General features: G+C 39.2%; 1 protein-coding gene across 30 annotated transcripts in view; it reads right to left on the bottom strand.

Annotated features, from left to right (window-relative positions):
* MAGI1 (membrane associated guanylate kinase, WW and PDZ domain containing 1) overlaps nucleotides 1-27,402 on the bottom strand; it is a 617,182-nt gene that overhangs the window by 85,982 nt on the left and 503,798 nt on the right. For 16 of the 30 annotated variants that reach the window (XM_033424840.2, XM_033424841.2, XM_033424843.2 and 13 more), the window contains 5 exons: nucleotides 19,706-19,788; nucleotides 15,519-15,557; nucleotides 10,297-10,354; nucleotides 7,232-7,329; nucleotides 729-821 (listed from right to left, as the gene is read on the bottom strand). In XM_033424840.2, coding sequence (XP_033280731.1) covers nucleotides 729-821; nucleotides 7,232-7,329; nucleotides 10,297-10,354; nucleotides 15,519-15,557; nucleotides 19,706-19,788 — 371 coding nt within the window. The remainder of the gene's footprint in view (nucleotides 1-728; nucleotides 822-7,231; nucleotides 7,330-10,296; nucleotides 10,355-15,518; nucleotides 15,558-19,705; nucleotides 19,789-27,402) is intronic. The other 14 variants (XM_033424842.2, XM_033424844.2, XM_033424848.2 and 11 more) reach the window with 2 other exon arrangements.

Here is a 27,402-nt window from a genome sequence, read left to right as displayed (position 1 = left end):
ACAAATTTTACAGTTTTTTTCATGGTTCTGTAACACAAACTCCCCAACCCTATCAAATATGCTGCTTGTTCTATTTTTTTTATTTAAAAGAAAACAACTAAACAAAAAACCCCCAAACCTTTTCTATCCCTTATGAGTAATGAGGCCTGAAAGTAGCAAGATTCTGGAGCTTCCAATTTTCAAAAAGGAATCTCTGTAGGGGATGCATACTACTTGTGAATGTAAATAAGTGAGACCCAGTGAAGCGATGTAAAACATGCATAAATGCCCAAACTGCAGCAAGGATAGAGGTTAGAGTTTACAACACAATCATATCAAACCACTTTACATTTACAAGAAAATCTTAGTCAAAAGCAAATACGTTGACTAGAATCTTGAAATATCTAGTGCTGAATTTTCAGTGTATCTTATTTAACACAATATTAAATATCTGTGGTCTCGAAATCAAGGATTCACAACTCTAAGATGATTCCCCCCCCAGGGGCATTTGGCAATATCTGGGGACTTGTTTGTCACAAAGTGGGAGGGATTCTCCTGGCACCTAGTGGGTAGAGGCCAGGAACACTGCTCAGTATCCTACAATACATACAGGACAGCCCACAACAAAGAACTGTCTAGGAACAATTCTTTGGAATGACTTGGGCGTTACAAGATTCCACTCTTTAAAGTTTCCCTAAAAAAGTTAAAATTTTGAGCCAAATTAGGATGCAATTATAAAAACACTTTACCCTGAAGTGGAGCTTCTCTGGCCTGCTCCGGATTGCTTGGGGGGTGGTTTGGAATAATAGGAGGCACGAGCGATGAATGATCTTCTGTCCATTCTACAAGAAGACAAGAAACAGTTTGCTGTTTTTCCTTCCATTTGCTTACTTAAGATTACTTACGTAGGTCGCCTTACTTAGGATTCACCTTCTTCTTCATTATAAAACTACCCAAACCTATAAAACCAGAAGCAGAGAGCTTCGAATGAAAAGAAACTGGTACCTAACCCCACTCTATGTTAAGGATAATAAGGTCCCTCCCACTGTGTGCGTGCGTGTGTGTGTGTGTGTGTGTGTGTGTGTGTGTGTGTTTCTGTCGCTTTCTCCTAAGATCTTTGAGGACAGAAATACAACCAATAAAAATACAACTAATAAAATCTCCAGCTCTCTCTGGCTGGAGAGTACAAAGTGAGACCAAGTAAAAAATATCAGGAAAGATACAGAGTTAACTAAAGCTGGCCCAGTATGGGAGAAACTTCTCTAATGCAATTTAGACCTAGGCTGGGCTGCTGAAGCCTGCTTGTCTTGGGCAGTGAAGGTGAATTGTAGCAGTTTACTAAGGTGAGATCCCCTATCATCTCTCAAACCCAAATGGGACCCATTACTAAAACTCCTGAGTCCTAAATCGTACTCACTTTGGAGGCCCAGAAATAACCCACTACGAGTGACCCTTGAGATCTACCCCAAAGTCACTTTTCCAGCTAAGCTAATGATGTATATGTACATCAATTTTAACACTCATATATCAATTGTACACTCCCATTCCCCAAACTCATAAAAAATTTTTTAAAAAGTTTTAAATAGAAAGAGATTAAGGTAGAAAGGAGACCTTTTCAATGGGTAAGTATACTCACACACACATAGACACATACAAACACACTCTCTCTAAAATACGGTCTATGGCAGTGGTTGTCAAACTATGACTTATAGGCCAAACTGGTCCTAATGTCTATTTTTATAAAGCTTGTAAGCCAAGAATGGTTTCTACATATTTAAATGATTGAAAAAAATCTAAAAAGAATATTTTGTAACACATGAAAATTACATGAGGTTCAAATTTTAGTGTTCACACATAATGTTTTACTGAAACACAGCCATGTCCACTTGTTTACATATAGTCTGTAGCTGTTTTCATACCATACGGGCAGAGATGAGCAGTTTTAATAGAGACTGTACGAATAGCAAAGCCTAAAGTATTTATTATATGGCCATTTACAGAAAAAGTTTGCCAACTTCCATGCTATGGTCTATATTTATTATATTCAATATTATAATAAGAGAAGTATTATACTTGATATACATATACCTGATATTCACTTATTACATTGAAGGGGTACTAAGCCTATTATTTTTAAAGATTGCAATGAAAAATGAGGAAACACCTAAGCATCTATTAATAAACAGATGGCTAAATGAAGTGCAGAGATTCATAAAAGGGAATAATATGCAGTCATTAAAAATTACAAGGTAGGAAACCTTCAAGATGGCGGAGGAGTGAGACATGGAGATCACCTTCCTCCCCACAAATATATCAGAAACACATCTACATGTGGAACAACTCCTACAGAACATCTACTGAACGCTGGCAGAAGACCTCAGACCTCCCCAAAGGCAAGAAACTCCCCACGTACCTGGGTAGGGCAAAAGAAAAAAGAAAAAACAGAGACAAAAAAATAGGGATGGGACCTGCACCTCTGGGAGGGAGCTGTGGAGGAGGAAAAGTTTCCACACATTAGGAAGCCCCTTCGCGGGCGGAGACGGGAGGTGGCGGAGGGGAAGCTTCGGAGCCACGGCGGAGAGCACAGCAACAGGGGTACAGAGGGCAAAGCAGAGACATTCCTGCACAGAGGATCAGTGCCGACCAGCACTCACCAGCCCGAGAGGCTGGTCTGCTCACACGCTGGGGTGGGCAGGGGCTGGGAGCTGAGGCTCGGGCTTTGGTCGGATCCCAGGGAGAGGACTGGGGCTGGCGGCGTGCACACAGCCTGAAGGGGTTAGTGCACCACAGCTAGCCGGGAGGGAGTCCGGGAAAAAGCCTGGACTTGCCTAAGAGGCAAGAGACCACTGTTTCAAGGTGCGCGAGGAGAGGGGATTCAGAGCGCCACCTAAACGAGCTCCAGAGACGGGCGCGAGCCGCGGCTATCAGCACGGGCCCCAGAGACGGGTATGAGATGCTAAGGCTGCTGCTGCCGCCACCAAGAAGCCTGTGTGCGAGCACAGGTCACTCTCCACACCTCCCCTCCCGGGAGCCCATGCAGCCCACCACTGCCAGGGTCCCGTGATCCAGGGACAACTTCCCCGGGAGAACACACGGTGCGCCTCAGGCTGGTGCAATGTCACGCCGGCCTCTGCCGCTGCAGGCTCGCCCCACACTCCGTACCCCTCCCTCCCCCTGGCCTGAGTGAGCCAGAGGCCCCGAATCAGCTGCTCCTTTAACCCTGTTCTGTCTGTAGGAACGCCCTCAGGCGACCTACACGCAGAGGCAGGACCAAATCCAAGGCTGAGCCCCAGGAGCTGTGCGAACAAAGAAGAGAAAGGGAAATCTCTCCCAGCAGCCTCAGGAGCAGCAGATTAAATCTCCACAATCAACTTGATGTACCCTGCATCTGTGGAATACCTGAATAGACAACAAATCATCCCAAAACTGAGGTGGTGGACTTTGGGAGCAACTGTAGACATGGGGTTTGCTTTCTGCATCTAATTTGTTTCTGCTTTTATGTTTATCATAGTTTAGTATTTAGAGTTTATTATCATTGGTAGATTTGTTTATTGATTTGGTCGCTCTCTTCGTTTTTTTTAATATATAGATAATCTTTTTGTTTTTCCTTTTTTTCTTTTTGTGAGTGTGTATGCTTCTTTCTGTGATTTTTTCTGTATAGCTTTGCTTTTACCATTTGTCCTAGGGTTCTGTCTTTTTTTTTTTTTTCCCGTATAGTTTTTAGCGCTTGTTATAATTGGTGGATTTGTTTTTTTGGTTTTGTTGCTCTCTTCTTCCTTTTTTCAAATTACTTTTTATTTTTTTTAAAAAAATTTATTTTAATAACTTTTCTTTTCCTCCCTCCCTCCCTTCGTTCCTTCCTTCTTTCTTCTTTCTTTTTTTTCCTCCCTTTTCTTCTGAGCTGTGTGGCTGACAGGGTCTTGGTGCTCCAGCCGGGTGTCAGGGCTGTGCCTCTGAGGTGGGAGAGCCAAGTTCAGGACATAGGTCCTCCAGAGACCTCTTGGCTCCGCATAATATCAAACGGTGAAAGCTCTCCCAGAGATCTCCATCTCAACGCTAAGACCCAGCTCCACTCAACGACCAGCAAGCTACAGTGCTGGACACCCTATGCCAAACAACTAGCAAGACAGGAACACAACCCCACCCATTAGCAGAGAGGCTGCCTAAAATCATAATAAGGTCACAGACACCCTAAAACACACCACCGGACGTGGTCCTGCCCACCAGAAAGATCCAGCCTCATCCACGAGAACACAGGCACTAGTCCCCTCCACCAGGAAGCGTACACAACCCAATGAACGAACCTTAGCCACTGGGGGCAGACACCAAAAACAACAGGAACTATGAACCTGCAGCCTGCGAAAAGAAGACCCCAAACACAGTAAGTTAAGCAAAATGAGAAGACAGAGAAACACACAGCAGATGAAGGAGCAAGCTAAAAACCCACCAGACCACACAAATGAAGAGTATAATAGGCAGTCTACCTGAAAAAGAATTCAGAGTAATGATAGTAAAGATGATCCAAAATCTTGGAAATAGAATGGAGAAAATACAAGAAACGTTTAACAAGGACCTAAAAGAACAAAACAGCCAACAATGATGAACAACAAAATAAATGAAATTTAAAATTCTCTAGAAAGAATCAATAGCAGAATACCAGAGGCAGAAGAACGGATAAGTGACCTGGAAGATAAAATGATACAAACACATGGAGAGATATACCATGTTCTTGGATTAGAAGAATCAACATTGTGAAAATGACTATACTACCCAAAGCAATCTACAGATTCAATGCAATCCCTATCAAGCTACCAATGGCATTTTTCACAGAAGTAGAACAAAAAATTTCACACTTTGTATGGAAACACAAAAGACCCTGAAGAGCCAAAGCAACCTTGAGAACGAAAAACGGAGCTGGAGGAATCAGGCTCCCTGACTTCAGCCTATACTACAAAGCTACAGTCATCAAGACAGTATGGTACTGGCACAAAAATACAAATATAGATCAGTGGAACAGGATATAAAGCCCAGAGATAAACCCACCCACATATGGTCATCTTATCTTTGATAAAGGAGGCAAGAATATACAATGGAGAAAAGACAGCCTCTTCAATAAGAGGTGCTGGGAAAACTGGACAGCTACATGTAAAAGAATGAAATTAGAACACTCCCTAACACCATACACAAAAATAAACTCAAAATGGATTAAAGACCTAAATGTAAGGCCAGACACTATAAAATTCTTAGAGGAAAACACAGGCAGAACACTCTATGACATAAATCACAGCAAGATCCTTTTTGACCCATCTCCTAGTGAAATGGAAATAAAAACAAAAATAAGCAAATGGGACCTAATGAAACTTAAAATCTTTTGCACGGCAAAGGAAACCATAAAAAAGACAAAAAGACAACCCTCAGAATGGGAGAAAATATTTGCAAATGAAGCAATTGACAAAGGATTAATCTGCAAAATATACAAGCAGCTCATACAGCTCAATACCAAAAGCACAAACAACCCAATCCAAAAATGGGTAGAAGACCTAAACAGACGTTTCTCCAAAGAAGATATACATATTGCCAACCAACACATGAAAGGATGTTCAACATCACCAATCATTAGAGAAATGCAAATCAAATCTACAATGAGGTATCACCTCACAGTGGTCAGAATGGCCATCATCAAAAAATCTACAAACAATAAATGCTGGGGAGGGTGTGGAGAAAAGGGAACCCTCTTGCACTGTTGGTGGGAATGTAAATTGATACAGCCACTATGGAGAACAGTATGGAGGTTCCTTAAAAAACTAAAAATAGAACTACCATATGACCCAGCAATCCCACAACTGGGCATATACCCTGAGAAAACCATAATGCAAAAAGAGACATGCACCACAATGTTCATGGCAGCACTATTTAAAATAGCCAGGACATGGAAGCATCCTAGGTGTCCACTGACAGATGAATGGATAAAGAAGATGTGGCACATATATACAATGGAATATTACTCAACCATAAAAGGAAATGAAACAGAGTTATTTGTAGTGAGGTTGATGGACGTAGAGTCTGTCATACAGAGTGAAGTAAGTCAGAAAGAGAAAAACAAATACCGTATACTAACACATATATATGCAATCTAAAAAAAAAGAATGGTTCTGAAGAACCTAGGGGCAGGACAGGAATAAAGACGCAGATGTAGAGAATGTACTTGAGGACACGGGGAGGGGCAAGGGTAACTGGGACGAAGTGAGAGAGTGGCATGGACATATATACGCTACCAAATGTAAAAGAGATAGCTAGTGGGAAGCAGCTGCATAGCACAGCGAGATCAGCTCAGTGTTTTGTGACCACCTTGAGGGGTGGGATAGGGAGGGTGAGAGGGAGATGCAAGAGGGAGGGGATATGGGGCTATATGTATACGTATAGCTGATTCACTTTGTTATTAAGCAGAAACTAACACACCACTGTAAGGCAATTATACTCCGATAAAGATGTTAAAAAAAAATTTAAAGGTTAAAAAGAGGTAAATCTATATTAAGTAGCATTGAAATTTGTGCAAGAAATATATTTAAGTGACAAAAACAGGTCACAAAACTAATACATATACAAATACATAATATATTAATATATATAAATTATGATCTACTTTTTGTAAAAAGATGCATATTTGTACATCCCCAGAAAATTTCTGCACAGTGTTTATTGCTGAGAGTGGGATGGGAACCAGTAGGACCTCCACTGGCTTAAATGGAGAACTTATATGTTCTCCACTCCTGAATTGTTCATATTTTTGTGAAGAGCGTGAACTAACTTGTAGTTTTTTAAAAGCACTGAAAATTAACAGCGTTTTCTGATTCTTATATGTAATGTTCCTAAAATTAAAAGTTAGTTCCATACCCAGCACCTCCTCTTAACGTGCTAAAAGTGGTTTGGATTTAGATACCAGGTGCTGTGCAAAAGCTACTGAGCACAAGGTAGTTCTTTCACCATCAGAAACATTCTCCAATCTAACGGCAGCCCCTTTCTAAATTAGAGTGGAGATTGGGTGCTTTTCAACTGGGCCCCCCACTTTAGCTGTCCAGGTTCAGGGTATGGAATCTAGCAGAGGCTCTGCATTACTCCCCACCCTTCCAGGACATCCAGTCCCCAGCACGGCAAAGGACTTGATGCCCGTGGCCAGTTCTGACCACACGGGGGTGTCAGCGCCCAGGCTTTGCCCGGAGCTCCTTGGCCCACAGATCACGGGAGAGCGAACCTTCTGGCTGCTGCTGCTGCTGCTGCTGTTGCTCCAGCTGCTTCTTCCGTTTGGCTTCTAGAACCGGGTTCTCATATTGTGTCTTCCTGTTGATGTGGCTGGAGCAGAAGGCAGATTGCATTCAGTTAGGAAACATTGCATCCCACAAGCAAAAAGCCAATCAGTCCAAGTCCCTTGATTAGACCTGAGCAAAGCAGGTGGTCTGAGATGTTGAGCACCTTGTGTCAAAAAGCACAGTTAGGAAGATACGATCAAATAAAAACAAAAATGAATGGTTTCCATATACTGACTGCTTATTTGTCCCAAGCACTGTGCTACCAGCTTTACATGCATTTTATTTTTAAAATCTTCAATAAATGCTAGGATAGAGGTCCTATTTTTATTCCTATTTTATGGATAAGGAAGGGAAGTTTCTGAGCAGTTAAGAAACAGCTCACCTAACAAAACAGAACTAGTCAACAGTAAAGAGGATTCAAGCTCAGACTGGCCTGCTTTCAAGTCCCAGGATTATAACCACTGACTCTGCCAAATGCCCAAGGAATCACGTGACGGGAGGGTGTTTCTTTAATTCAACAAGAAGTCGATTATAGAATTATTTTAAAAGGAGATTAAAGTGAAGATGTGGTGTTGTCTGTAATAAGTAATGCCAGAAATTCTGCATAACTTTCTACAACAGAGTTCACGGAAGCATAAGCATTTCCCAAACGATCAAGTTAAAAGAAGGACTCTACCAACATCTGTCAACTATTCTGATCAATAGGCATGGAGTCAGGATTCAAAGGATAAGCCTTAGGCAAAAAGACTCCAAATGCAGCTAACCTAAGCAAATGTGATATGTTCAAAGTGACAAAGACCCAGATACTTCAGATGGCTCCAAAACTAATAAGGCCAAGGCAAGATAAAAATACACACACACACACACAAACATATATATAAATCCAAATGCATATTTTTTGCCATCACCCTATTTAGTGTATGTATATGTATATACACATAGTACACAGACACACAAGCATAAACATATTCCTATCTTTTTTCCTTCATCAAAATCATACTTCATAAGAAGTTTGAAAATATTCCTATTATGTGATTATTTAGAACTCAAAATATTTTTTCAAGCCAGGCTTTATTTTTTAAAGCCAGGCTTGTCAAGTAGGGTGGATAGACCGACTACCCTTAATTCCTATTATAGGACTACTTGTTTATTTCCTAATTCTGGTAGGCCATTTCATGCTAAGATATAGTCTAACATTCACAGGCACATGGATCTGAGAAGACAGGGAGGAGAAATGTATGGTAAGGTAACAACTCGCCCCTCACTCCAAGTCTCTTTATCCATCAAAGCTACTAGTCATTTATTCTTTTTCTCTTTTGATGCACAAATTATTTGAGGGAGAACTCAAAACAAGCCCCAATTAGACAGGAGCCCCACTGTATATCTGGGAGAAAAATGATCTGTAGGGCACACAGAGGAATTTTATGAGGGTCAGGGAAAAGACTAAGATCACCTTTCTTTCTCTTTTAAATTTTTTAAAATTAATTTTTTTTTTATTGAAGTATAGTTGATTTACAATGTTGTGTTAATTACTGCTGTACAGCAAAGTGATTTGGTTATACATACATACATATATATATATGTATACATTCTTTTTTAAAAAAATGTTCTTTTCCATCATGGTTTATCACAGGATACTGAACATAGTTCTCTGTGCCATGCAGTAGGACTTTGCTGCTATCCATTCCATATGTAAAAGGCTACATCTGCTCACCCCAACCTCCCACTCCATCCCTCCCCAGATCCCCTCCCCCTTGGTAAACACCACTCTGCTCTCTATGTCTGTGATCCTGTTTCTGTTTCACAGGTAGGTTCATTTGTGTCATATTTTAGATTCCACGTATAAGTAATATCATATGGTATTTGTCTTTCTCTTTCTGACTTACTTCACTTAGTATGATAATCTCTAGATGCGTCATGTTGCTGCAAATGGCATTCAAGTTGGCCTTTCTAATGCCCCCCATTCCCAATCTTTCTGTTAGGTAAAGAGGTGGCAATGTGAGTATTGACCAAAGACACCTGCTATGTTGAACTCGTAATTTTTTACAATAAGATGCTGAGCATTTTATGGCCTGGCATTGTTGCATCATATGTTTCTATCACCAGGGTATTATACGAATAATTTTTCATTGCTAGCAGCATGAGTGATAGAAAGCGTTCGAGTGATAGAAAGCGTTCCAGTGATAGAAAGCGTTCCAAGTTATCTTCATTGTGGCAGGTAGGATTTTGATGATAGAACATTTATATGGCATGTGTTTCTTTTGTAAGATCTTTTATTATTACTCATCTTTCTCAGAGGAAATGATGTAAAACATTTTTTCAACGTTTACCCACTTAGGTTTCTTTTATTTTCTTTGAGTATCATCCTACCAATATATAACTGTGATGAAAGGACCAAGTGTATGCCTCTTGCTAGAATAAGGTACATGGTAAAGAGGTAGTGATGAGGGTTTGAGACTCTTAGAAATGGAACACAGGAGCCACAGGTATGGTAAAGGCAAAGAGGCTTACACAGTCTAGCCACTTAGGCTAGTTCTCAATTTCCTTCTTAATTGCGGTAGCGTTTCATATATTATTTAGATCTGTCTGACCCTTCTGGAAAGTCTGAATGAATAAATAAATGATTACTGAGAACTTCAGACTTAAGCAGGGCAAGAAATAGGCAAAACTGATTCTTTTCCTGAAGATAAACAACCCATACTCAGTGTACTGACTCCTTGCTTTTCTCATTCATTCAACTAATACTTATTATTCAGTACCTGCCATAGGCCAGGACTATGTTGGGCTTTGGTAATACAGTGATAAACAGAAGACATGAATACTGCCCTCATGGATTTTATAATATAATTTATCATCATTAGATTTGCTGAATATTTTTTCATTATAAAATTAATATTATGTTACTATTATTATTCTGTTTGTGCCTTATCACAATGGCAAACTCTGTTCAGCATAAGTGTAAATAATTACAGAAGGGTGCAAACTCAAATGTGTTTTAACAGGCACTTACTCTACATAGTAGATACCATAGACAGGGTCATCAATCTTTTCCCAACCAGCAGGCAGTTCTGAAAAAGAAAAGAACATTCAGACCAAGAAGAGCATATTCTTGAAGAGCCTAAGGATTTTCAACAGCTGGGTTAGGCAAAAAAAGAAAGACTCATAAAATAATGCCTTAAATCCAATTAAAACTGCGTATCCTAACCAAAAAAAAAAGAGTGAGAATTATTTTATTGGTGTATTTTTCTACATGAAGAGCAATTCTTTAATATTTTGCACAAGCAAATGAAACTTAATAAAATGCAGTCTCAGGTGCCTTCATTCTAAATCAACTATTAAATGAGATTTTAATGGAAATATAGTTAAGTTTTGCCTCGAACGCCTAGTTCCTATTTTAAATATTTGCTGTTTTCTCATTTTATTGCTAGACTACCTTATTACACAAGCAAAAATGGATGAATGTTTCCTTTCATTTTCGATACAATAGTGCCGTTTCTGCTCTCCCTGGAATAAATTAAAATTTGCATCTTATTTTCTCCTTGTTCCTAATTAAAATGCTACCGAGTAAATAAAAAATGGCCACATGGAGTTGGATTTTTGAATTGCACACATCTACAACTCAATTGCTATATCTGGACAGGCCCATCTTCACCGGGGCTGTGCCTATGAAAGCAGAAACACAGGTCCTGCTCTCCAAGACTCACTACCTAAGGGGGTAGACTATTCCTCTAAATGTGGTGGTAAAATGGCATTGGGTGATATGTGTGCCTTTCTGAAAACTCACCTGTGCTCTACCGAACTTCATAAGGTTTCATATCAAAGGCTGCAACTTCATTGACTAGGTAGTAGTGGGTTCTGTCATAATAAGAACCTACTGTGAAAAAGCCCACTGCACCAGATAGTTCGGTGACAGAAGCAACTGCATTGTGTTTTGCGTCGTTAAACAAGTCTTCGGGCAGAGCAGCACTTCTCCTCAAATCTCTGTCCCTTCTTTTTGGTTCCAGGTAAGAAAGGGAGTCATGCGCACGTGCACATATACACACACAGGGCTAATTACTTAAAGTTTATGTTTTGCTCAGATTTGGCTGCACATCAAGAGACATTAATTTCATGGTTTTTGCTACACCTGATATTTGTTTTCAAACAAAGAGACAGGTTCCCCCCTTTGCTTCCTTTTTTTAAACAAAACAAAACAGAACACTTAGCAGGTCTTAAGGAAGTCTTTGGATTCTGGGAGACATAAGCTACTAAAAGGCAAGGCAGGGCCAACGTGCAGATGTTGATATAACTTGGCATTTTTGTACACAGCGTCTTGCGGACGGATGCAAATCAAATGCCTGGGAAATGGTTTCCCCTTACAATGCTGGAAATTGCCATTTAAATGCAAACGAACCAGGAAAACGTTTCCAAAGAGTTGGGAAATCAGAAGATTACAAAAAGGCTAATTGGTGCCCACGCATGTGCTTGTGCTGCCATGGGGCAGAAGAGCGAGTGGGTGTGAGGGGACCACATCATGTTTAACCAAACTTCTTTTCAAAATCTGTAACCTTGATATATGGCCTGATTATCTTCAGATAAAATAGGGGAAAAAATTAAGAATTCAATTCATTCCATTTATTTGTCAAACATTTATTTAGTGCCTACTGTCTGCCTGAAGGTATGCTAGGTGCCAGGTACACAAAGATAATTACAAGTGCACCAGCTGGGCAGACAATTCATACATCATCACAGGGTAAGCGCTTTGATGGAGGTCCAAGGAGGCTGCAAGATAAGAAGCCACCTCTGGCTTTGCCCTGTCACCTACTCAACAATTTACATACTAGAGTTGAGACATGAGGTCAGTCAACTGGTATTTCTGGATGATTGTAAATTGAAACACATCTTCTGGGACAGATTAGCAAACTCCAGAAATGTTCCAGTTTTTCCAGCTATAACTCATTTAAAATTGAAAAGACAGATTTCTCACTTCCCATGTGGCGATTAACTTAATAATAGGAATTAGTCTCTGAAAGCTTAAAATAGAAATGGGTCATCGATTTAGAAACAGAAGATGTTTGTCTTCCAATGTGCCATTTGGTTCTAAAAAGTTGAAAATGGCAGAAAATACTGAAGCCCAGAAAATGATGGCGTTACAAATTTTTTCTTTTTTCTAAACTACTCTAAAGATACATAGAGAGCCACACCCCCATGTCTAACAACTGTCAGACATCAGAACAGTCTGTACAAGATGTCACCGAGATTTCAGGTGGCTCAGACCCTTATGGGATTGTCCAGATCTTGGTCTGAACTTTAGCCCTAATGTTTTTGTTTTTGTTTTTTTAACATCTTTATTGGAGTATAACTGCTTTATACTTATACTATATAACATATATATACAAGTTATATATACTATATAACACAATGGTGTGTTAGTTTCTGCTTTATAACAAAGTGAATCAGCTATACATATACATATGTTCCCATATCTCTTCCCTCTTAGCCCTAAGGTTTTATCAGTCTAGTGTTTGGCTAGCTACTTAACATCTCGAAACCACATCTTTGTCCTGGATTTACCTCAAAGGTCAACTGTAGACTAAATAAGGATGTTTGTAAAACCTTTTACACAGCACCTGGCACCTAAGCTCAGCTAATGGCAACGGTTCTAGGAAAGCCCAAAAGGAACTGGACAAATCTATATGGCCTGCTTGCTTGCTGTTCCTACCACTAAAAATCTCATGTTGTACTAATTATCGCCATGGAAGTGAATATGGAGCAGAAAAATGTTCCAAGAGTTGTGTCAGGGCACAGATTGAAAGTCATGTTCACAGTCAGAGATATGGTTCTACACTGTAATTCAGTGTTGATTGGGAGGGGATCTCATTTCCCTATCTAATGAATACTCTGTAATTCGAAAAGAAGGTTCTTCAAGTGCTTTTTCATTCTGGGGAGATTACTGCAGAAGATGTGATAAATTCTGCAAAACCAAAGTGCATAATGGAGCTAGTGACCCAGCCCAGACAACAGAGTTCAGAAATGACAATTCTGCAATCAAATGATCTGTGTCCAACACCCAAGTCCACCGCCCCTGCCTCTCAGAGGCAGATTATAGAGAGGGTTTCCTTGTCACATCTGCAATTATACTGTTCATTGAAAACCTGACAGTTGCTATTGTTTGCAATTAGGATCCTCTTATTAAGAAAATGGGCAGTGAGCTTGTCAAAGGCATCTGAAGTGAATGCAAGGAAAAACTGTGCGTGTGCATGTGTGTGTGCGTGTGTGTGTGTGTCTGTCTGTCTGTGAATAAGGACATATTTGGGCCATTTCTATTATACATGTTGCTCTCCTGCCCCATATTAAACACAAAAAGTATCATAAGGAAACACTGAAAAGTCCAACAAGAAAGAATTAGTTACTAAATCAGAAAACTGGCAAAATAACGTGCTGATCTCAAGGGCAAATATTAAGACATATTATTATTAAGTCTCCTCTTAAGCCCAATGAGAGCTCCTCTTTCAGCCCCTCTTTACAGGTGAGGAACAGGAAGCTAAGGGAAGGTGAATGACTTGCGCAAGGTCACAGAGCAAATAAGTGGCGGAACCCAGATATGAGTCTAGGCAACCTGCCCTGACCCCAGAGACAGCTCCCACTTCACCAAACCATCTCCCAGAACTGTGGCTCTGGCCATGAGAAGGTAAGAAGGTAAGTAAGCCAGTAAAACTTACTTTGTAGAGTCTTTAACAGCACAGGAAAGTTTCTACAATGTTACAGATACATGAGAAAAGAAGACAATTGATTCTTTCCTGAAAACTTCAACATTCAAGCTTCCACAGAAGCAAATAAGGCTGTGCCCCTATGCACAATGGAATTATCTCACCAACTGCCCACACACAGTGGTGGGCACTCACACACATTAGTCAGGTGGCCAGAGTAGTTTAAATTGGTTCCACAAAGGATCGAGGCACTCATTTTTCATCTGGAAAAGCTAGTTCTGTCTTTTTCAATGATTTTATCTAATATCACTGGATTGATACTTTTTTTCTTAATTTATAAAATGAGTTTCAAATTGTTCTGTCACACAGGTTGAATCTCAAGTCATTCCTACCACAATGACCACAAGGACAATTTATTATACGTCTTTAAAAATAGATCTTTCGGGACTTCCCTGGTGGCGCAGTGGTTAAGCATCCGCCTGCCAATGCAGGGGACACAGGTGTGAGCCCTGGCCTGGGAAGATCCCACACACCATGGAGCAACTAAGCCCGTGCACCACAACTACTGAGCCTGCGCTCTAGAGCCCGCGAACCACAGCTACTGAGCCCGCGTGCCACAACTACTGAAGCCCGCTTGCCTAGAGCCCGCGCTCCGCAACAAGAGAAGCCACTGCAATAAGAAACCCATGCACTACAACAAAGAGTAACCCCCTCTTGCTGCAACTAGAGAAAGCCCGTGCTCAGCAACAAAGACCCAACACAGACAAAAATAAATAAACAATTAAATTTATTAAAAAAAAAAAAAACAACGCTGAACATAAAACATTTAACTTAGCAGGGAATATAATTCAATATATTCCAAGAGGAGAGATAAAAGAGTTTGGAATTATCTGCTAATGTAAATTATTTCTGAACTGCAAGAGCTTGGACTAATCAAGACTTGATTTCCATTGACATACACACTCTGAGGAAAATGACACATATAAACCCAGGATCCGGTTTTCAAGCCATTCACTATGGTTACAAAGTCAACACGCAGCTTGTGACTGAGTAACAACATAATACTAGGACTTAGTACCCATTCAGCTAATCAGTGGAATTGCTGTACTGCTGTTACTCTAAGATCTTTCAGCTAGTCTGGAAGATTTTTGTTTTGCTTTTCTGTATTCCCCATGGAGAAAGCCACCCACACCAAATAAATAAAGAAATGAGCCTGAGATAGATTATAGGAGAGTTGAAGGGACATGGCAAGCATCTATCCCTGTTTTTTCTTACTCCTCAATTTACGAGAGTATCCGGCACTGATCTGCTAACTCTCATTCTAGTCCCAATTCCCTCAGACTTCTTCTTTGTAGACACAACTTATTACAACTCTGTGTGATGTCTGCAGTCAGACACATGGGTTGTATACGATTGACCTTTCGTGGTTAAGCCGGAATGAAACTCATAATTGGAGAAGTGCAAACTAAAGAAACAGAGGGATTAAGTAAGTCACTGGGGACCAAGGCAACCAGGGCAAGTTATGCAGGCTGGGAGGGTTTACCTAGTTCACTGTCCAGCTCCTCCGTATGGATCCCTTCTTCTCCAAAGGAATAGCAGGAATGAGACAGAAAAGAGAGAAAGAAAAATTCAGACACCAGCACCAAGAAAAGAAACTCCCCTCAAGAAAAACAGCAGCAAACACATCACTTTGTTTTGTCCTTACCTGCATTGTGGCTTATTTCATTGGCTTGACTACTCAACTCGAGACCTCAGCGTAAATCATAAAACGGGAAGAGCTGATATTGGCAACATAATTATATGGCTCACTTCCTTGCATGGCAAAATAGGGTTTGATCGGTTGTAAAAGATGACAAACACCTTTGCGGTTTCAACGTCCTTACGTGGCAAGTCACTTATTACAGGTCTTATTTCAAGCAAACAAAGCTGTTAGACCTTTCAATATTAGTCCTTTTAATCCTTCAATAATCTTCTAATCAGCGAGGCAAAATTACTTAACTTATAAGTAATACCGCTGCCTGAAAAACGGAAGGCAAGGTCAAATTGAGAATACAGGTTCTAAGGTGAGCTACACTTCATCGTCTTTCAAAAGGAGTTAGAAAAATGAACTATGTCAGGACGATATACATGGGGGAAGTGAGGCTTGATGGCTGCCCCAAAAGGAGCAGTGGGAGACGGAGCTTACTTGGTATAAGATTTCTAAGTCAAACAGCTCAGAAATAATAGAATGAAAATGTTCTCTGTAATTTCAGGGAGCAAAACAAGAAAAGATCCTCTCCATTCTTGACCGTCTCTGGCTGTCAGTAAAGCATTTTATTTTGACTGTGAAGAGAACACAGGACAGCACACAACACATCATGGCATAGACAGTCACTCCAGCTACACAGCGGGTGGCTATCCCTCCACTCTAAGCTCCACAAACACAGGGATCAAGCCTGTTTTCACTACTGCAATATGTTCAGTGCCCACTGAAGTTTTTGATACATAATAGGTACCAAATATTTCTCAAATGGATGAATGAATGTATGAACAAATGAATCGATTACTGACTCCAGTCACCAACGCGGCCCCACACGCCTTGTAAACTCTTGATTTAAAAACTCTCCAACTGCCAACAATAAGGTTGACACTGGTACTGTCTCCTAAGAAGGGAATCTTATTTACATAAAATCGTTCATGAAAATGGCCTTTGGGATACTATTTAAAATATCTTTGGGGGCACTCGTTCATTTCCTCAAAAATTCTTTAATGAGAACTACTATGTGCCAGTCACTATGCCAGGTGACAGCGACATCGAAATGAGCACCAACAGGCACATCTCTATCCTTCCGGGAAAGGAAACGTGGCCAAAGCTCACATAGATAAAAATTAAATTAAAACTATGGTAAGTTCTCTGAAGTTAAGATACATAATAGACTGACCTAATCATATCTGGGGGCAAAGTCCGGGGCAGAATCCCTGAGCTGTCATCTGAAGGTTATGCAAAATTTAATGAAAAGACTTAGAGTGAAAAATGACTAGAATTTAAGCTCTGCAAGAGCAGGGCTTCTTGTTTATTGTGTTCAATGATACATCTGAAATTCCCACAATGCACTGGACATAGAGAAGGCATTCAATAATTATTTGTGGGATGCAAGAGTATTCTAAGAAGGGAGAACTGCACATCTAACGATCATGGAGCAGCAGCTCGATGAGGACTCGTGGGGATGAAGGACAGAGTATGGGTTGGAACGAGAGTCAGACAAGCTTAGAGACTGAACCACAGAGAGCTTGGAGACACAAGCTATGGACTTGGCATTTACTGAACAGACCACAGCCATTAAACAGGGCTTGAGGCGGTGGTGATAACACAAAGACATTTTAAAAAACTGCTCTGAGTATGGTGCAAGAAGGAGAGCGGGCAAGAGTCTGGGTGGAAGATGAGCATGACCTTGACCAGCATGGCAGAGATAGTGAAGAAAATGGAGAAAATGGATTCCAGAGACATTTGGGAGGCAAGGTGAACTCAACTGGTAGTACATGGGTTAGAAGTGGGTGTTAAGAAAACTAAAACGTCATGAGGGACTCTTAAGTATGTATGAATTTACCCTCCACTGAGATGGGGAATACTTACAGAAGACCAGATTTGGGGTGGAGGTGGAATCATTAGTTGGGTTTTAATCAGAATGAGTTTAAAGTCTCCTTGAGGCAAACAGTGTTATTAAAGATTAAAATACTGGACTGGAGCTCAAAGGCAAGGTAGAAGGCCTCTAAGTGAACTACTAAAACACAGAAATAACAACAGGACTTATACACTGAAGATCAAAATCCAAACTAGTTTCTGACTTTATCGAGATAGGAAAAAGAAAATAGAACATTTTTACAATAAGTATGATGCCATACTGTTACATTTGATATGCATGTGACCTACAGAGAACAGAAAGAAACACAGGAACAATATGGTGACCAACAATGTGATTCTTCTTTGTGTCATGATAACAAAAAACAATACAAGGCAGCTTTGTGGTAACTGGCAAGAGAAAAGGCAAGTATAGGAACTGATGATACCTGCCACTGTGGTATAATCTGGTTATATACTTATAACATTTGTGTATAAAGGCACACAGACATACATATAGTTTCTAGCAGAAAAAGAATCTATGAATTCTAATGGTGAATGGACAATTACTAAGCATTTGGTATGAATACATACTTGTTCCAAAGGGAATAACATTAACACCAATGACATGAATTCTAAGAACTAAAAATAACCAGCATTGTTAAGAAAAACATTCAGTAATTCTACTCAATACTTTTACTCCGTTTTTCTCTGTAAAAGCTACTGGAGCCTTCTATTATCTATAAAATTATATTAACAGGCATTTTCATACATTCCCAGTATAGTTATAATGGATACTGACATTGAAGATCTGTTGGTAATAAGAGGGCCTAAAATGGCTTCAAAATCATCAGGCATCAAATAAAGATTAAATTTTGTTCTGAGAAGTTTTATGGTTGGAAGTATTTTATGTTCTGAACTTTGAAAACTGGTCACCTCTGTATTATATATTAAATAGAATATGTGAATAATCAGGACAGTCCATTATCCTTAAGCATGCAAAATAATGCAGCTCCCACGCCTGTTCCGTTTCTTCTTCAGGACTCAGCAACCGAAATAAAACCAGCCTCTCAGCTATGCCTCCTCAGTCAGAAGGATTTACATTTCCAGTTGAAGTCACCCAGCTAAACGTGAACACGCAATTCTATGTTCATTTCATGTAATCTGCGATCCACATATAGTCTGGAGTGTAAGGTTTTGACAGGATCATATTTTACGGGCTTACATTTTCAAACAAACCTCAAATTTATACGGACATCAATTCTGCCCCATAGAATAAATTAATAAAGTTTCACTATCTTACAGTAAAATGTGTATTCAAAATTATACTACTAATTCAAATGCCAGAAATCAATAATGAGTAGCAAAGCAAGCCATTTCCCTTTTAATTCGTCCATGTCAAAAAGCAATTTTGGTAGAACTTAGGATAGACTGAAAGGGAACACATTTGTTCCATCTTAATTTTCTTTTCCTTTTGCAAAAGTAATTAGAAATTCCAAAGCCTTGAAATAAACTTTCCTTTTTTATGATAGTAACTCTTATAGACAATTGATTCTTTCTTCTTTTAATTAGCAGGGAGAGTGGGGCTCAGTCTCTTTTGTGGAAGAATAGACTTTCTCATATTTAGGATATACTCTAAATCACACACAGACTCCCAATCACAACAAAATCTGCTTTCTTTATGCTGAACCTGGAGAAATAATCAAATTATGAAGTATGAAGAGTTCAAGAAAAGTTCCTGATTTTTTTTTCTCTAAGACTGTCACAATATATAATTAGCGTCCAATAAGTGAGTGATCAGAGCATCTTTGGTTTCTAAATTCCTAGAGACTTTCTAGAATTTTCTCCAAGTTCCTGAAGGCACAGGTTGCATCTACATTTGAATACTTTCTGACTGTGCTGAAGTTCTGTTTCTAACAGAGAACTGAGGATGCCTTTATGTTTAAACAAATCATTCTTTGAAAGCAATTTTGCTGATTTCTCTCCTGCTTTTGGAAACCATAATGCACTTACTAGAAACTGGATTACCTTTCAAAAACCCATGGTTAGAAACCCGGTTGACCTTGCTACAACGCTTTAAAATTTGCATGTGTGAACAAGCCCCTTAAACCCAGACCTTCCTAGCTCCTTACCATCATCTTCACACTCTTCCAGAGGCTTCTGCTGCTTGTTCAGGCACCGAGGGTCTAACCAAGATGTTGTTTTTGTGTTATGGCTGAAATCCAGAAACAAAAACAAGAAATATGTTTGAAAAGAAAAAAAAAAAAAGGTAAAAAGCTCAATGACAGAAGATTTAAACAGTCTTGAACATTAACTCTCTTCTACCAAAGAAAAGATACTGTCTAACAGCAAACCGAGGCCAGAAGAGAGCCCCGGTTTGGAATTATGAAATGGCTTGAAGAGGGTCTTAGGGAGGCTGCTTCCTTACTCTAAGACATCACCATTCCATCATGGAAAGCTTAAAATGTAATACCAGCTTTATTTTTGAAAACTGAGCTCCAAATCATACCCCTTGTCTATACGGCCTACTCTTGTCTAGGCTTATTTTAGTCTTCACATTTGTCAAAGAGCGCATTCCAATTTATTTTCAATTTGTCTATGACTTCAGCGTTGGATGCTGGAATTCACAAAGAAGGCTGCTATTTCACTCGTTATATTACATAAGAATTCCCAGGACTGTGTGAAACTACTTCAATCCATGCAAGTGGCTTGAAGCTGCTAAGACATACCATTCATCACAGTATCCTAAATTATGCTTCAGACATAGTGAAGGCAACCCCAGATCACCTATCCCAAATTGAACCGAGACCAAGGAAAAGCTTGGAAAAGCTGCACGTGTCACCCCACTTCCTTCTGGAGGGTCTAGCCCAAGCAGAGAGGAAGTGTTTCAATAGACACTGTTCCCTTCAGTCATGTTAGAAATGCCAGGAGAATGACTGGGAGAATTGACCAGAAGCATATCTGGGACAAACTTCTGCTTGAGCAACCAGTCCACTCTATGCAAACTAAATATGAGGAGCAAAGAACTACAAGTCCAGTAGTTCAAGCTGCAAACCAGAAACGAAACATAGAAAATTTAAAAAAAAAAAAAATTTTTTTTTCGAAGTTTACGTAGTAAACTAATGTCTGAAGTTTTGGTTGTAAATACATTGAAAAAAATTATCAAAGTTTTTAATTTTAGATTCAAATCTTATTAATTGTTGGGAAAAAATTGAGGCTTAAGTGAAAAACAGAATGTGCAAATGTGTACAGACATTATCTCAACTGTGTTAGAAGAAAAAAACAGGGCTTCCCTGGTGGCGCAGTGGTTGGGAGCCCGCCTGCTAATGCAGGGGATGCGGGTTCGTGCCCCGGTCCGGGAGGATCCCAGGTGCCGCGGAGCGGCTAGGCCCGGGAGCCATGGCCGCTGAGCCTGCGCGTCCGGAGCCTGTGCTCCACAACGGGAGAGGCCACAAGAGTGAGAGGCCCGTGTACCACAAAAAAAAAAAGAAAGAAAAAAAAGGAAAGAAATAACAAATGAAAGTTAATACAGTTACAACTAAGATCACCAACAGCACTTATTTGTCCTCTTAGAACTATCATAATCTGTTATGTCATTTACATATAAATTACAATTTACTTAATCCTTACAAGAACTCTATGAGAGGAGCATTGTTAGTATTAAAGTGATTACTCCCCATTCTCCACATGGGAAAACTGAGGACAAAGATGTAAAGAAACCTGCCCAAGAACACCCTGTTGATGCATGGAATCAAACCCAGGGAGTCCCGCAGTAGAACCCATGGTCTGTGCTATTCCTACATAGTAGGAGTGCAAAAATGGTCACTGATGGGAGGGAAGATTATGTGTGATATTTTAAAAAACACTTTTTTATCTCAAGATAATTGTAGATTCACATGCAGTTATAAGAACAAATAAAGAGAGATTCCACATCCCCCCTTACCCAGATGCCACCAAGAGTAACATCTTGCAAAACTATAGTGCAAAGTCACAACCAGGATACTGACAGCCAGTCAACATATGGAACATTTCCATCATCACAGGATCTCTCACGTTGCCCTTTAACAGCCACACCCGGTTGCCTTACAATCCCTCCATTCGAAACCCATTTTTAATCCCTGGCAACCACTGATCTGTTCTCCATGTCCATACTTCTGTCATATCAAAAATGTTATATAAATAAAATCATACAGTATGTAATCTTTTGGGACTTGCATTTTTCATTCAGCATAATTCTCCTCGAGATTGTTGCATACATCAATAATTAATTCTTTTTACTGCTGAGTAGTATTCCATGGCATGAAGGTACTACACTTTAACCACTGAAGGACATCTGGGTGGCTTCCAGTTTTTGGCCATTTGGAATAAATCTACTATAAACATTTATGCACAAGCTTTTGTGTGAATGTAAGTGTTCACTCTTCTGGACAAATGTGCAATGGCTGGGTCGTATGGTAACTGCAATGTTTAGTTTAAGACACTGCCAAACTGTTTCCTGGAATACCACACAATTTTACATACCCACAAGCAATGTGTGAGTGATATAGTTTCTCTGAAGCTTCACCATCATTTAGTGTTGTTACTGTTTTTTATTTTAGCCATCCTAATAGCTATATATATACCTAGGATATCTTTGTGGTTCTAATTTGCATTTCTCTAATGGCTAATGATGTTGAACATCTTTTCATGTACTTATTTGCCACCCATATATCTCCTTCAGTAAAATGTCTGTTCATGTCTTTAGTTCATTTTCTAACTGGATTTTTTTTTAACTGTTGAGTGTTGAGAGTTCTTAATATATTCTAGATACCAGTCCATTTTGAGATGTGGGGTTTATAAATATTTTCTCCCCGTCTGTAGTTTGTCTTTTCGTTTTCTTAACAGTCTTCTGCAAAGCAAAAGTTTTCATTTTGATGAAGCTGAATTGATCAATTATTCCTTTTAGGATCATGTTTTTGATGTCAAGTCGAAGAACTCCTTTCCTATTACTAGGTCTCAAAGACTTTCTATGCTTTTTCCCCCACTAGAAGTTCTATTACTTTACATTTTGTACTTTATGATGATCTATTCTGAGTTAATTTTTTTCTTTTTTCTAAGGCATGAGGTTTAGGCTGAGGTTAATTTATTTGCTTCTGGCTATACACTTGCTCCAGCACCATTTTATTGAAAAGGCGATCTTCCTTACATTGAATTGTTTTTGCATTCTTTGTTGAAAATCGGTTGGACACATTTGTGGGCCTGTTTCTGGGTTCCCTTGATCTATGTGTCTATTTCTTCATCAATACCACACAGCCTTTATTACTGTGGCTAGTTAATAAGCCTTGATATAGGCCAGACTGATTACTGTGACTTCATTCTTCTTTTCCAAAACTGTTTTACCTATTCTAGTTCCTTTGCCTTTCTATATAAATTTTAGAATAAACTTGTCTATACTAACAAAAAGCCTCACTGAGATTTCCACAGGATTTATATTAAACCTGTACACATATTTGGGGAGAACTGACATCTTCACTATACCAATTCTGAGTCTTTCAATCCATGAATAGAGTAGGTCTCTCCATTTATTTAGACTTTCTTTGATTTCTTTCATCAGTATTTTGTAGTTTACGGCATACAAAATCCTATACATGTTTCATTAGATTTATACCTAAGTGGCGTTTTTTTTTAAAGTAAATGTGAATTACATTTTCTTTTGAATTTTGTTGTCTGCTTGTTCATGGTTAGTATATAGATATACAACTGATGTTTGTATGCTTATCTTTTATCTTGCTGAACTCACTGATTCTAGAACTGTCTTGTACATTTCTGGTGATTTTCTAGATAGATAATCTGTGTGTCTTTTCTTTCCTTTTATTTAGGGCTAGAATTACAGTAAAATGTTGAATAAGAGTGGTAAGAGATACTATCCTTGGCTTATTCCCCATCTTGCAGGGAAAGTTTTTTGTCTTTCCCCATTAAGTATAATGTTAGCTGTTGGTTTTTTATAGATGTTCTTTATGAACTCAAGAAATTCCCCTATGTTCTTATTTTCCTGAGAAATTTCTATCATGAATGAGTGAATTCTGTCAAATACTTTGCATCAATAAAAAAGATCACGTGATTGGTTTTTTTCTTTACTGCGGTCTTAATATGGTGGATTACATTGATTAAATTTTCAAATACTGAACCAGTCTCGTATCCCTGGAATACTTCCCACTTGGGCATGGTGTATAATTTTTTTTCTGTATTATTGATTACTATTTGCTAATATTTTGTTATAGGTTTTTGCATCTATATTCCAGAGGATATTGCTCTGCAGTTTTCTTTTTATTTTTTTCGTGGACTATCCTTGTTTGATTTTGGTAACAACGTAATACTAGCTTCTTAAACATAATTGGGAAGTGTTCCTCCTCTTCTATTTTCAGGAAGAAATTGTGTAGAAATTTAATTCTTCTTTGAATGGTTCTCCAGTGAAATCATCTGGTTTCCAGAATTTTCTTTTTCAAGAGTTTTTAAATTATAAATTCATTAGGGCTATTTAAATTACCTATTCCATATTGGATGAGTTGTGGTAGATCATGCTTCTCAAAGAATTTGGTCTATTTCATCTAAGTTGTCAAATTTATATGTCCACACTTTCTGACAGCATTTTCGCATCTTTCTGATGTCTTCAGGGTCGGCAGTAATTCTTTCTTTAAATTTTAATATTGGTAATTCACACCTTCTCTAATTTTTTCTTTGTCAATCTTGCTAGAGGTTCTTCAATTTTATTAATCTTTTTGAAGAATCAGCTGGTTGTTTCATTGATTATCTCTGCTGTTTTTGCTTTTGATTTCATTAATTTCTGCCCTTTATTGTTTCCTTCCACTTATTTCACATTTAATTTGCTTTTCTTTTCTAAGCTCTTAAATTGGGGGCTCAGATTGTTGATTAGAGACTTCTCTTTTCTAATATATATGCGTAGTGCTATAAATTTACCTCTCATCACTCCTTTGGCTGTATCCCACCCAAGAGGGTGAGGAGTTCCTTGTTACTACTGGGTAGAGATGGGAATTCCAGCTCCACACTAGGGCTCTTCTGACACCAGCTTGGCTGGGAGTGGTAGGAGTGCCTTATTACTGTTCCCACTAACTCTCTGAGGAGGCTGGGGGCCACTTTACCACTGGTGGTAAAAATGCTGACTCTTCACCAAACCTCCTCTGCCACTACCCCAGTGGGGAGAGAGGCTGCCTTGTTACTGCCATGTCAGGATGGGCATCCAGGCTCCCCCAACGTGGTCTCCATTGAAGTTAGATGAAGAAAGGGGGAGTGCTCATTACTGCCGGGCTACAAAGTCCCAGTTATCTTCTGAGCCTTTTTGGACACCACACTTGCAGGGAGGTTTGAGATCCTAGTTATATCCTGTGAAGGGTAGAGGACTAGGCTTCTCACTGATCTTTGCTGGTAGAGGTGGGAGCACAGGCTTTTGTGTCTTGTTGGCTGAAGCCCAGCAGTTATTCAATAAAAGCTTCCTGCCTTGCAGGATACCCCTTCCTGGTCCTCTGGCTAGAGAGAGTAGGCTTTTATGAGGGCTTTGTTTTTTGGTCTCCACTTGTTGGTGTTTCTGAATTACTAGCTTCTTCAGCTCCAAGTCTGAGTTATATGAGGTAAAACAAAAACTCAGGGAACTCACCACCTGTCATTTCTGTGATCCCAAGTTCCCCAGCCAGTCTGCCTTATTTTTATCTCCTTTCGAAGTCTTCTTATGTCCGTTTTCTTTATAATATCCAGAGTTTGTAAGTCCATGCTTACTTTTTTAATGTTCTTAAATTCCGGTATTTCTTAGATTTCCCATAAACTGTAAAGCTAACACAGACACATATATGTAAAACAAGGTAGATCTGATTCTATAGAAATTTAACTTGCTATTCAATGTAAGATACTCTAAGATGAAGTTCTTCAGAATGAAGGGCACCTGAAATCTCATTAACCAGGATATATAATTTAGGCTAAAATAAAAATGGTGTGTATCTAATAATTTAATATCTACAGAATTTGATAGCTGCAGACCAAATCACAGAGTTGTCATAATAAGCCATACTTTTGCCTAAATTTTCTATTAAACATTAGGCCAATGAAGATTGGCCTGGCATTGGTTAAAAGCTAAATTAGGTTATGAAAAGTAAGCAAATCACTGTACTCTCCTATAAATCAGCCACAGTCTTGGGTCTTTACTAACCATTTTTACTAAGCACAGTCCTCACTAACCATCAAAATAACCAACTTTCTTTTTTCAAATTCATCAAGTCAGTCTTGAGCAAAACTATTGATACATTCTTTTTTTTAAATAAATTTATTTTATTTATTTTTAACTTTTGGCTGCGTTGGATCTTCATTGCTGCACGTAGGCTTTCTCTAGTTGTGGTGAGCAGGGGCTACCCTTCGTTGCAGTGTGCGGTGCATGGGCTTCTCACTGCGGTGGCTTCTCCTGTTGCAGAGCATGGGCTCTAGGTGCACAGGCTTCAGTAGTTGCAGTGTGCGGGCTTCAGTAGTTGTGGCACGAGGGCTCGGTAGTTGTGGCTCATAGGCTCTAGACCGCAGGCTCAGTAGTCGTGGCACACGGGCTTAGTTGCTCTGTGGCATGTGGGATCTTCCCGGACCAGGGCCCGAACCTGTGTCCCCTGCATTGGCAGGCAGATTCTTAACCACTGGGCCACCAGGGAAGCCCCTTTCGATACATTCTTTTCTAAAAATTTGAGTTTCACATATTACTCTGTATTAGGAATTCCTCTGTTATATTTTCCTTTGCTCAACGTAATTTTTCCTTACTAATGGACATAACTTTAAAGGCAATTTATTGCAAAAGCTAAGTACAAAATTCTAAGCTTATAGGTGACATCCATTTTTATAACATTTAAACTCCTCTGTGGTAACCAAATGATGATGATAAAAATGGTAACAGTAACAATAATGCTCAGTAATTAATACTAGCCCACGCTTTACATCCATTACCTCATCTAACTCTCACGACAATGTGACAGGGTAGGCATGATCCACAACATTCATGTCCTTCTACACACAGGGAAAACTGAGATGCAGAGAGGCAAACTCAAGTTCCCAAGATCATATAAATAGTAAGGGGTAGAAACAACATGAGTTTTTAGGGGAGCTCTTAACCACTATACTTCCCTAACTCCCAGGAAAAGACTTCATCATCCACCCCTGTCTGCAGTCAGCATTTGTCATGAGCATGAAGACAGAAATATGGACTGTCCCCTCCTTCTGGTTGGAAAATAACCCAGGAGGTATAGTTCACTCATCTCCGATTTCCTAGGTTAGTTCTGAAAGAGGGTGTTACGAGACCCAAGCCTTTTCCCTCACTCCCATGTCCTTAGGATAATTATACTTTCTTACCCTTGCTGATTTTTCTAATTACAAAATATATGCTAGAATATTATTTGAGTGGAAATATATATTCAAACCCCACAGACATGTATAATGTAGTTAAGAAAATAAATTCTTTAAATTCCTTACTTAAACTCAGGTGTTAATAGATACTTCCAGAATTTTTCTAGACATAGAACTATATCTACATATTCATGGAAAACAAATATACACATATAATAACACAGCAGATATGTGTATATGCCCATGTATTTTACAAAGGTGAGACACTTCATATGTTATTCAAAAATGTCCTTTGTTATTGTTCCCTGAACAGCAGATCTTCAACATTATTGGGTTGGCCAAAAAAGTTCTTTCGGGTTTTTCTGCAACATCTTATGGAAAAACCCAAATGAACTTTTTGGCCAACACGCAGTATTTGAGAAGAACAGACTTACCTATGTTTTTAATTATTTTATAGATTAAT

Source organism: Orcinus orca, chromosome 10, assembly GCF_937001465.1.
Source record: "Orcinus orca chromosome 10, mOrcOrc1.1, whole genome shotgun sequence".
NCBI lineage: Eukaryota > Metazoa > Chordata > Mammalia > Artiodactyla > Delphinidae > Orcinus > Orcinus orca.
The sequence above is the reverse complement of the archived record's forward strand: the minus strand, read 5'-3'. Positions and strand labels throughout refer to the sequence as shown.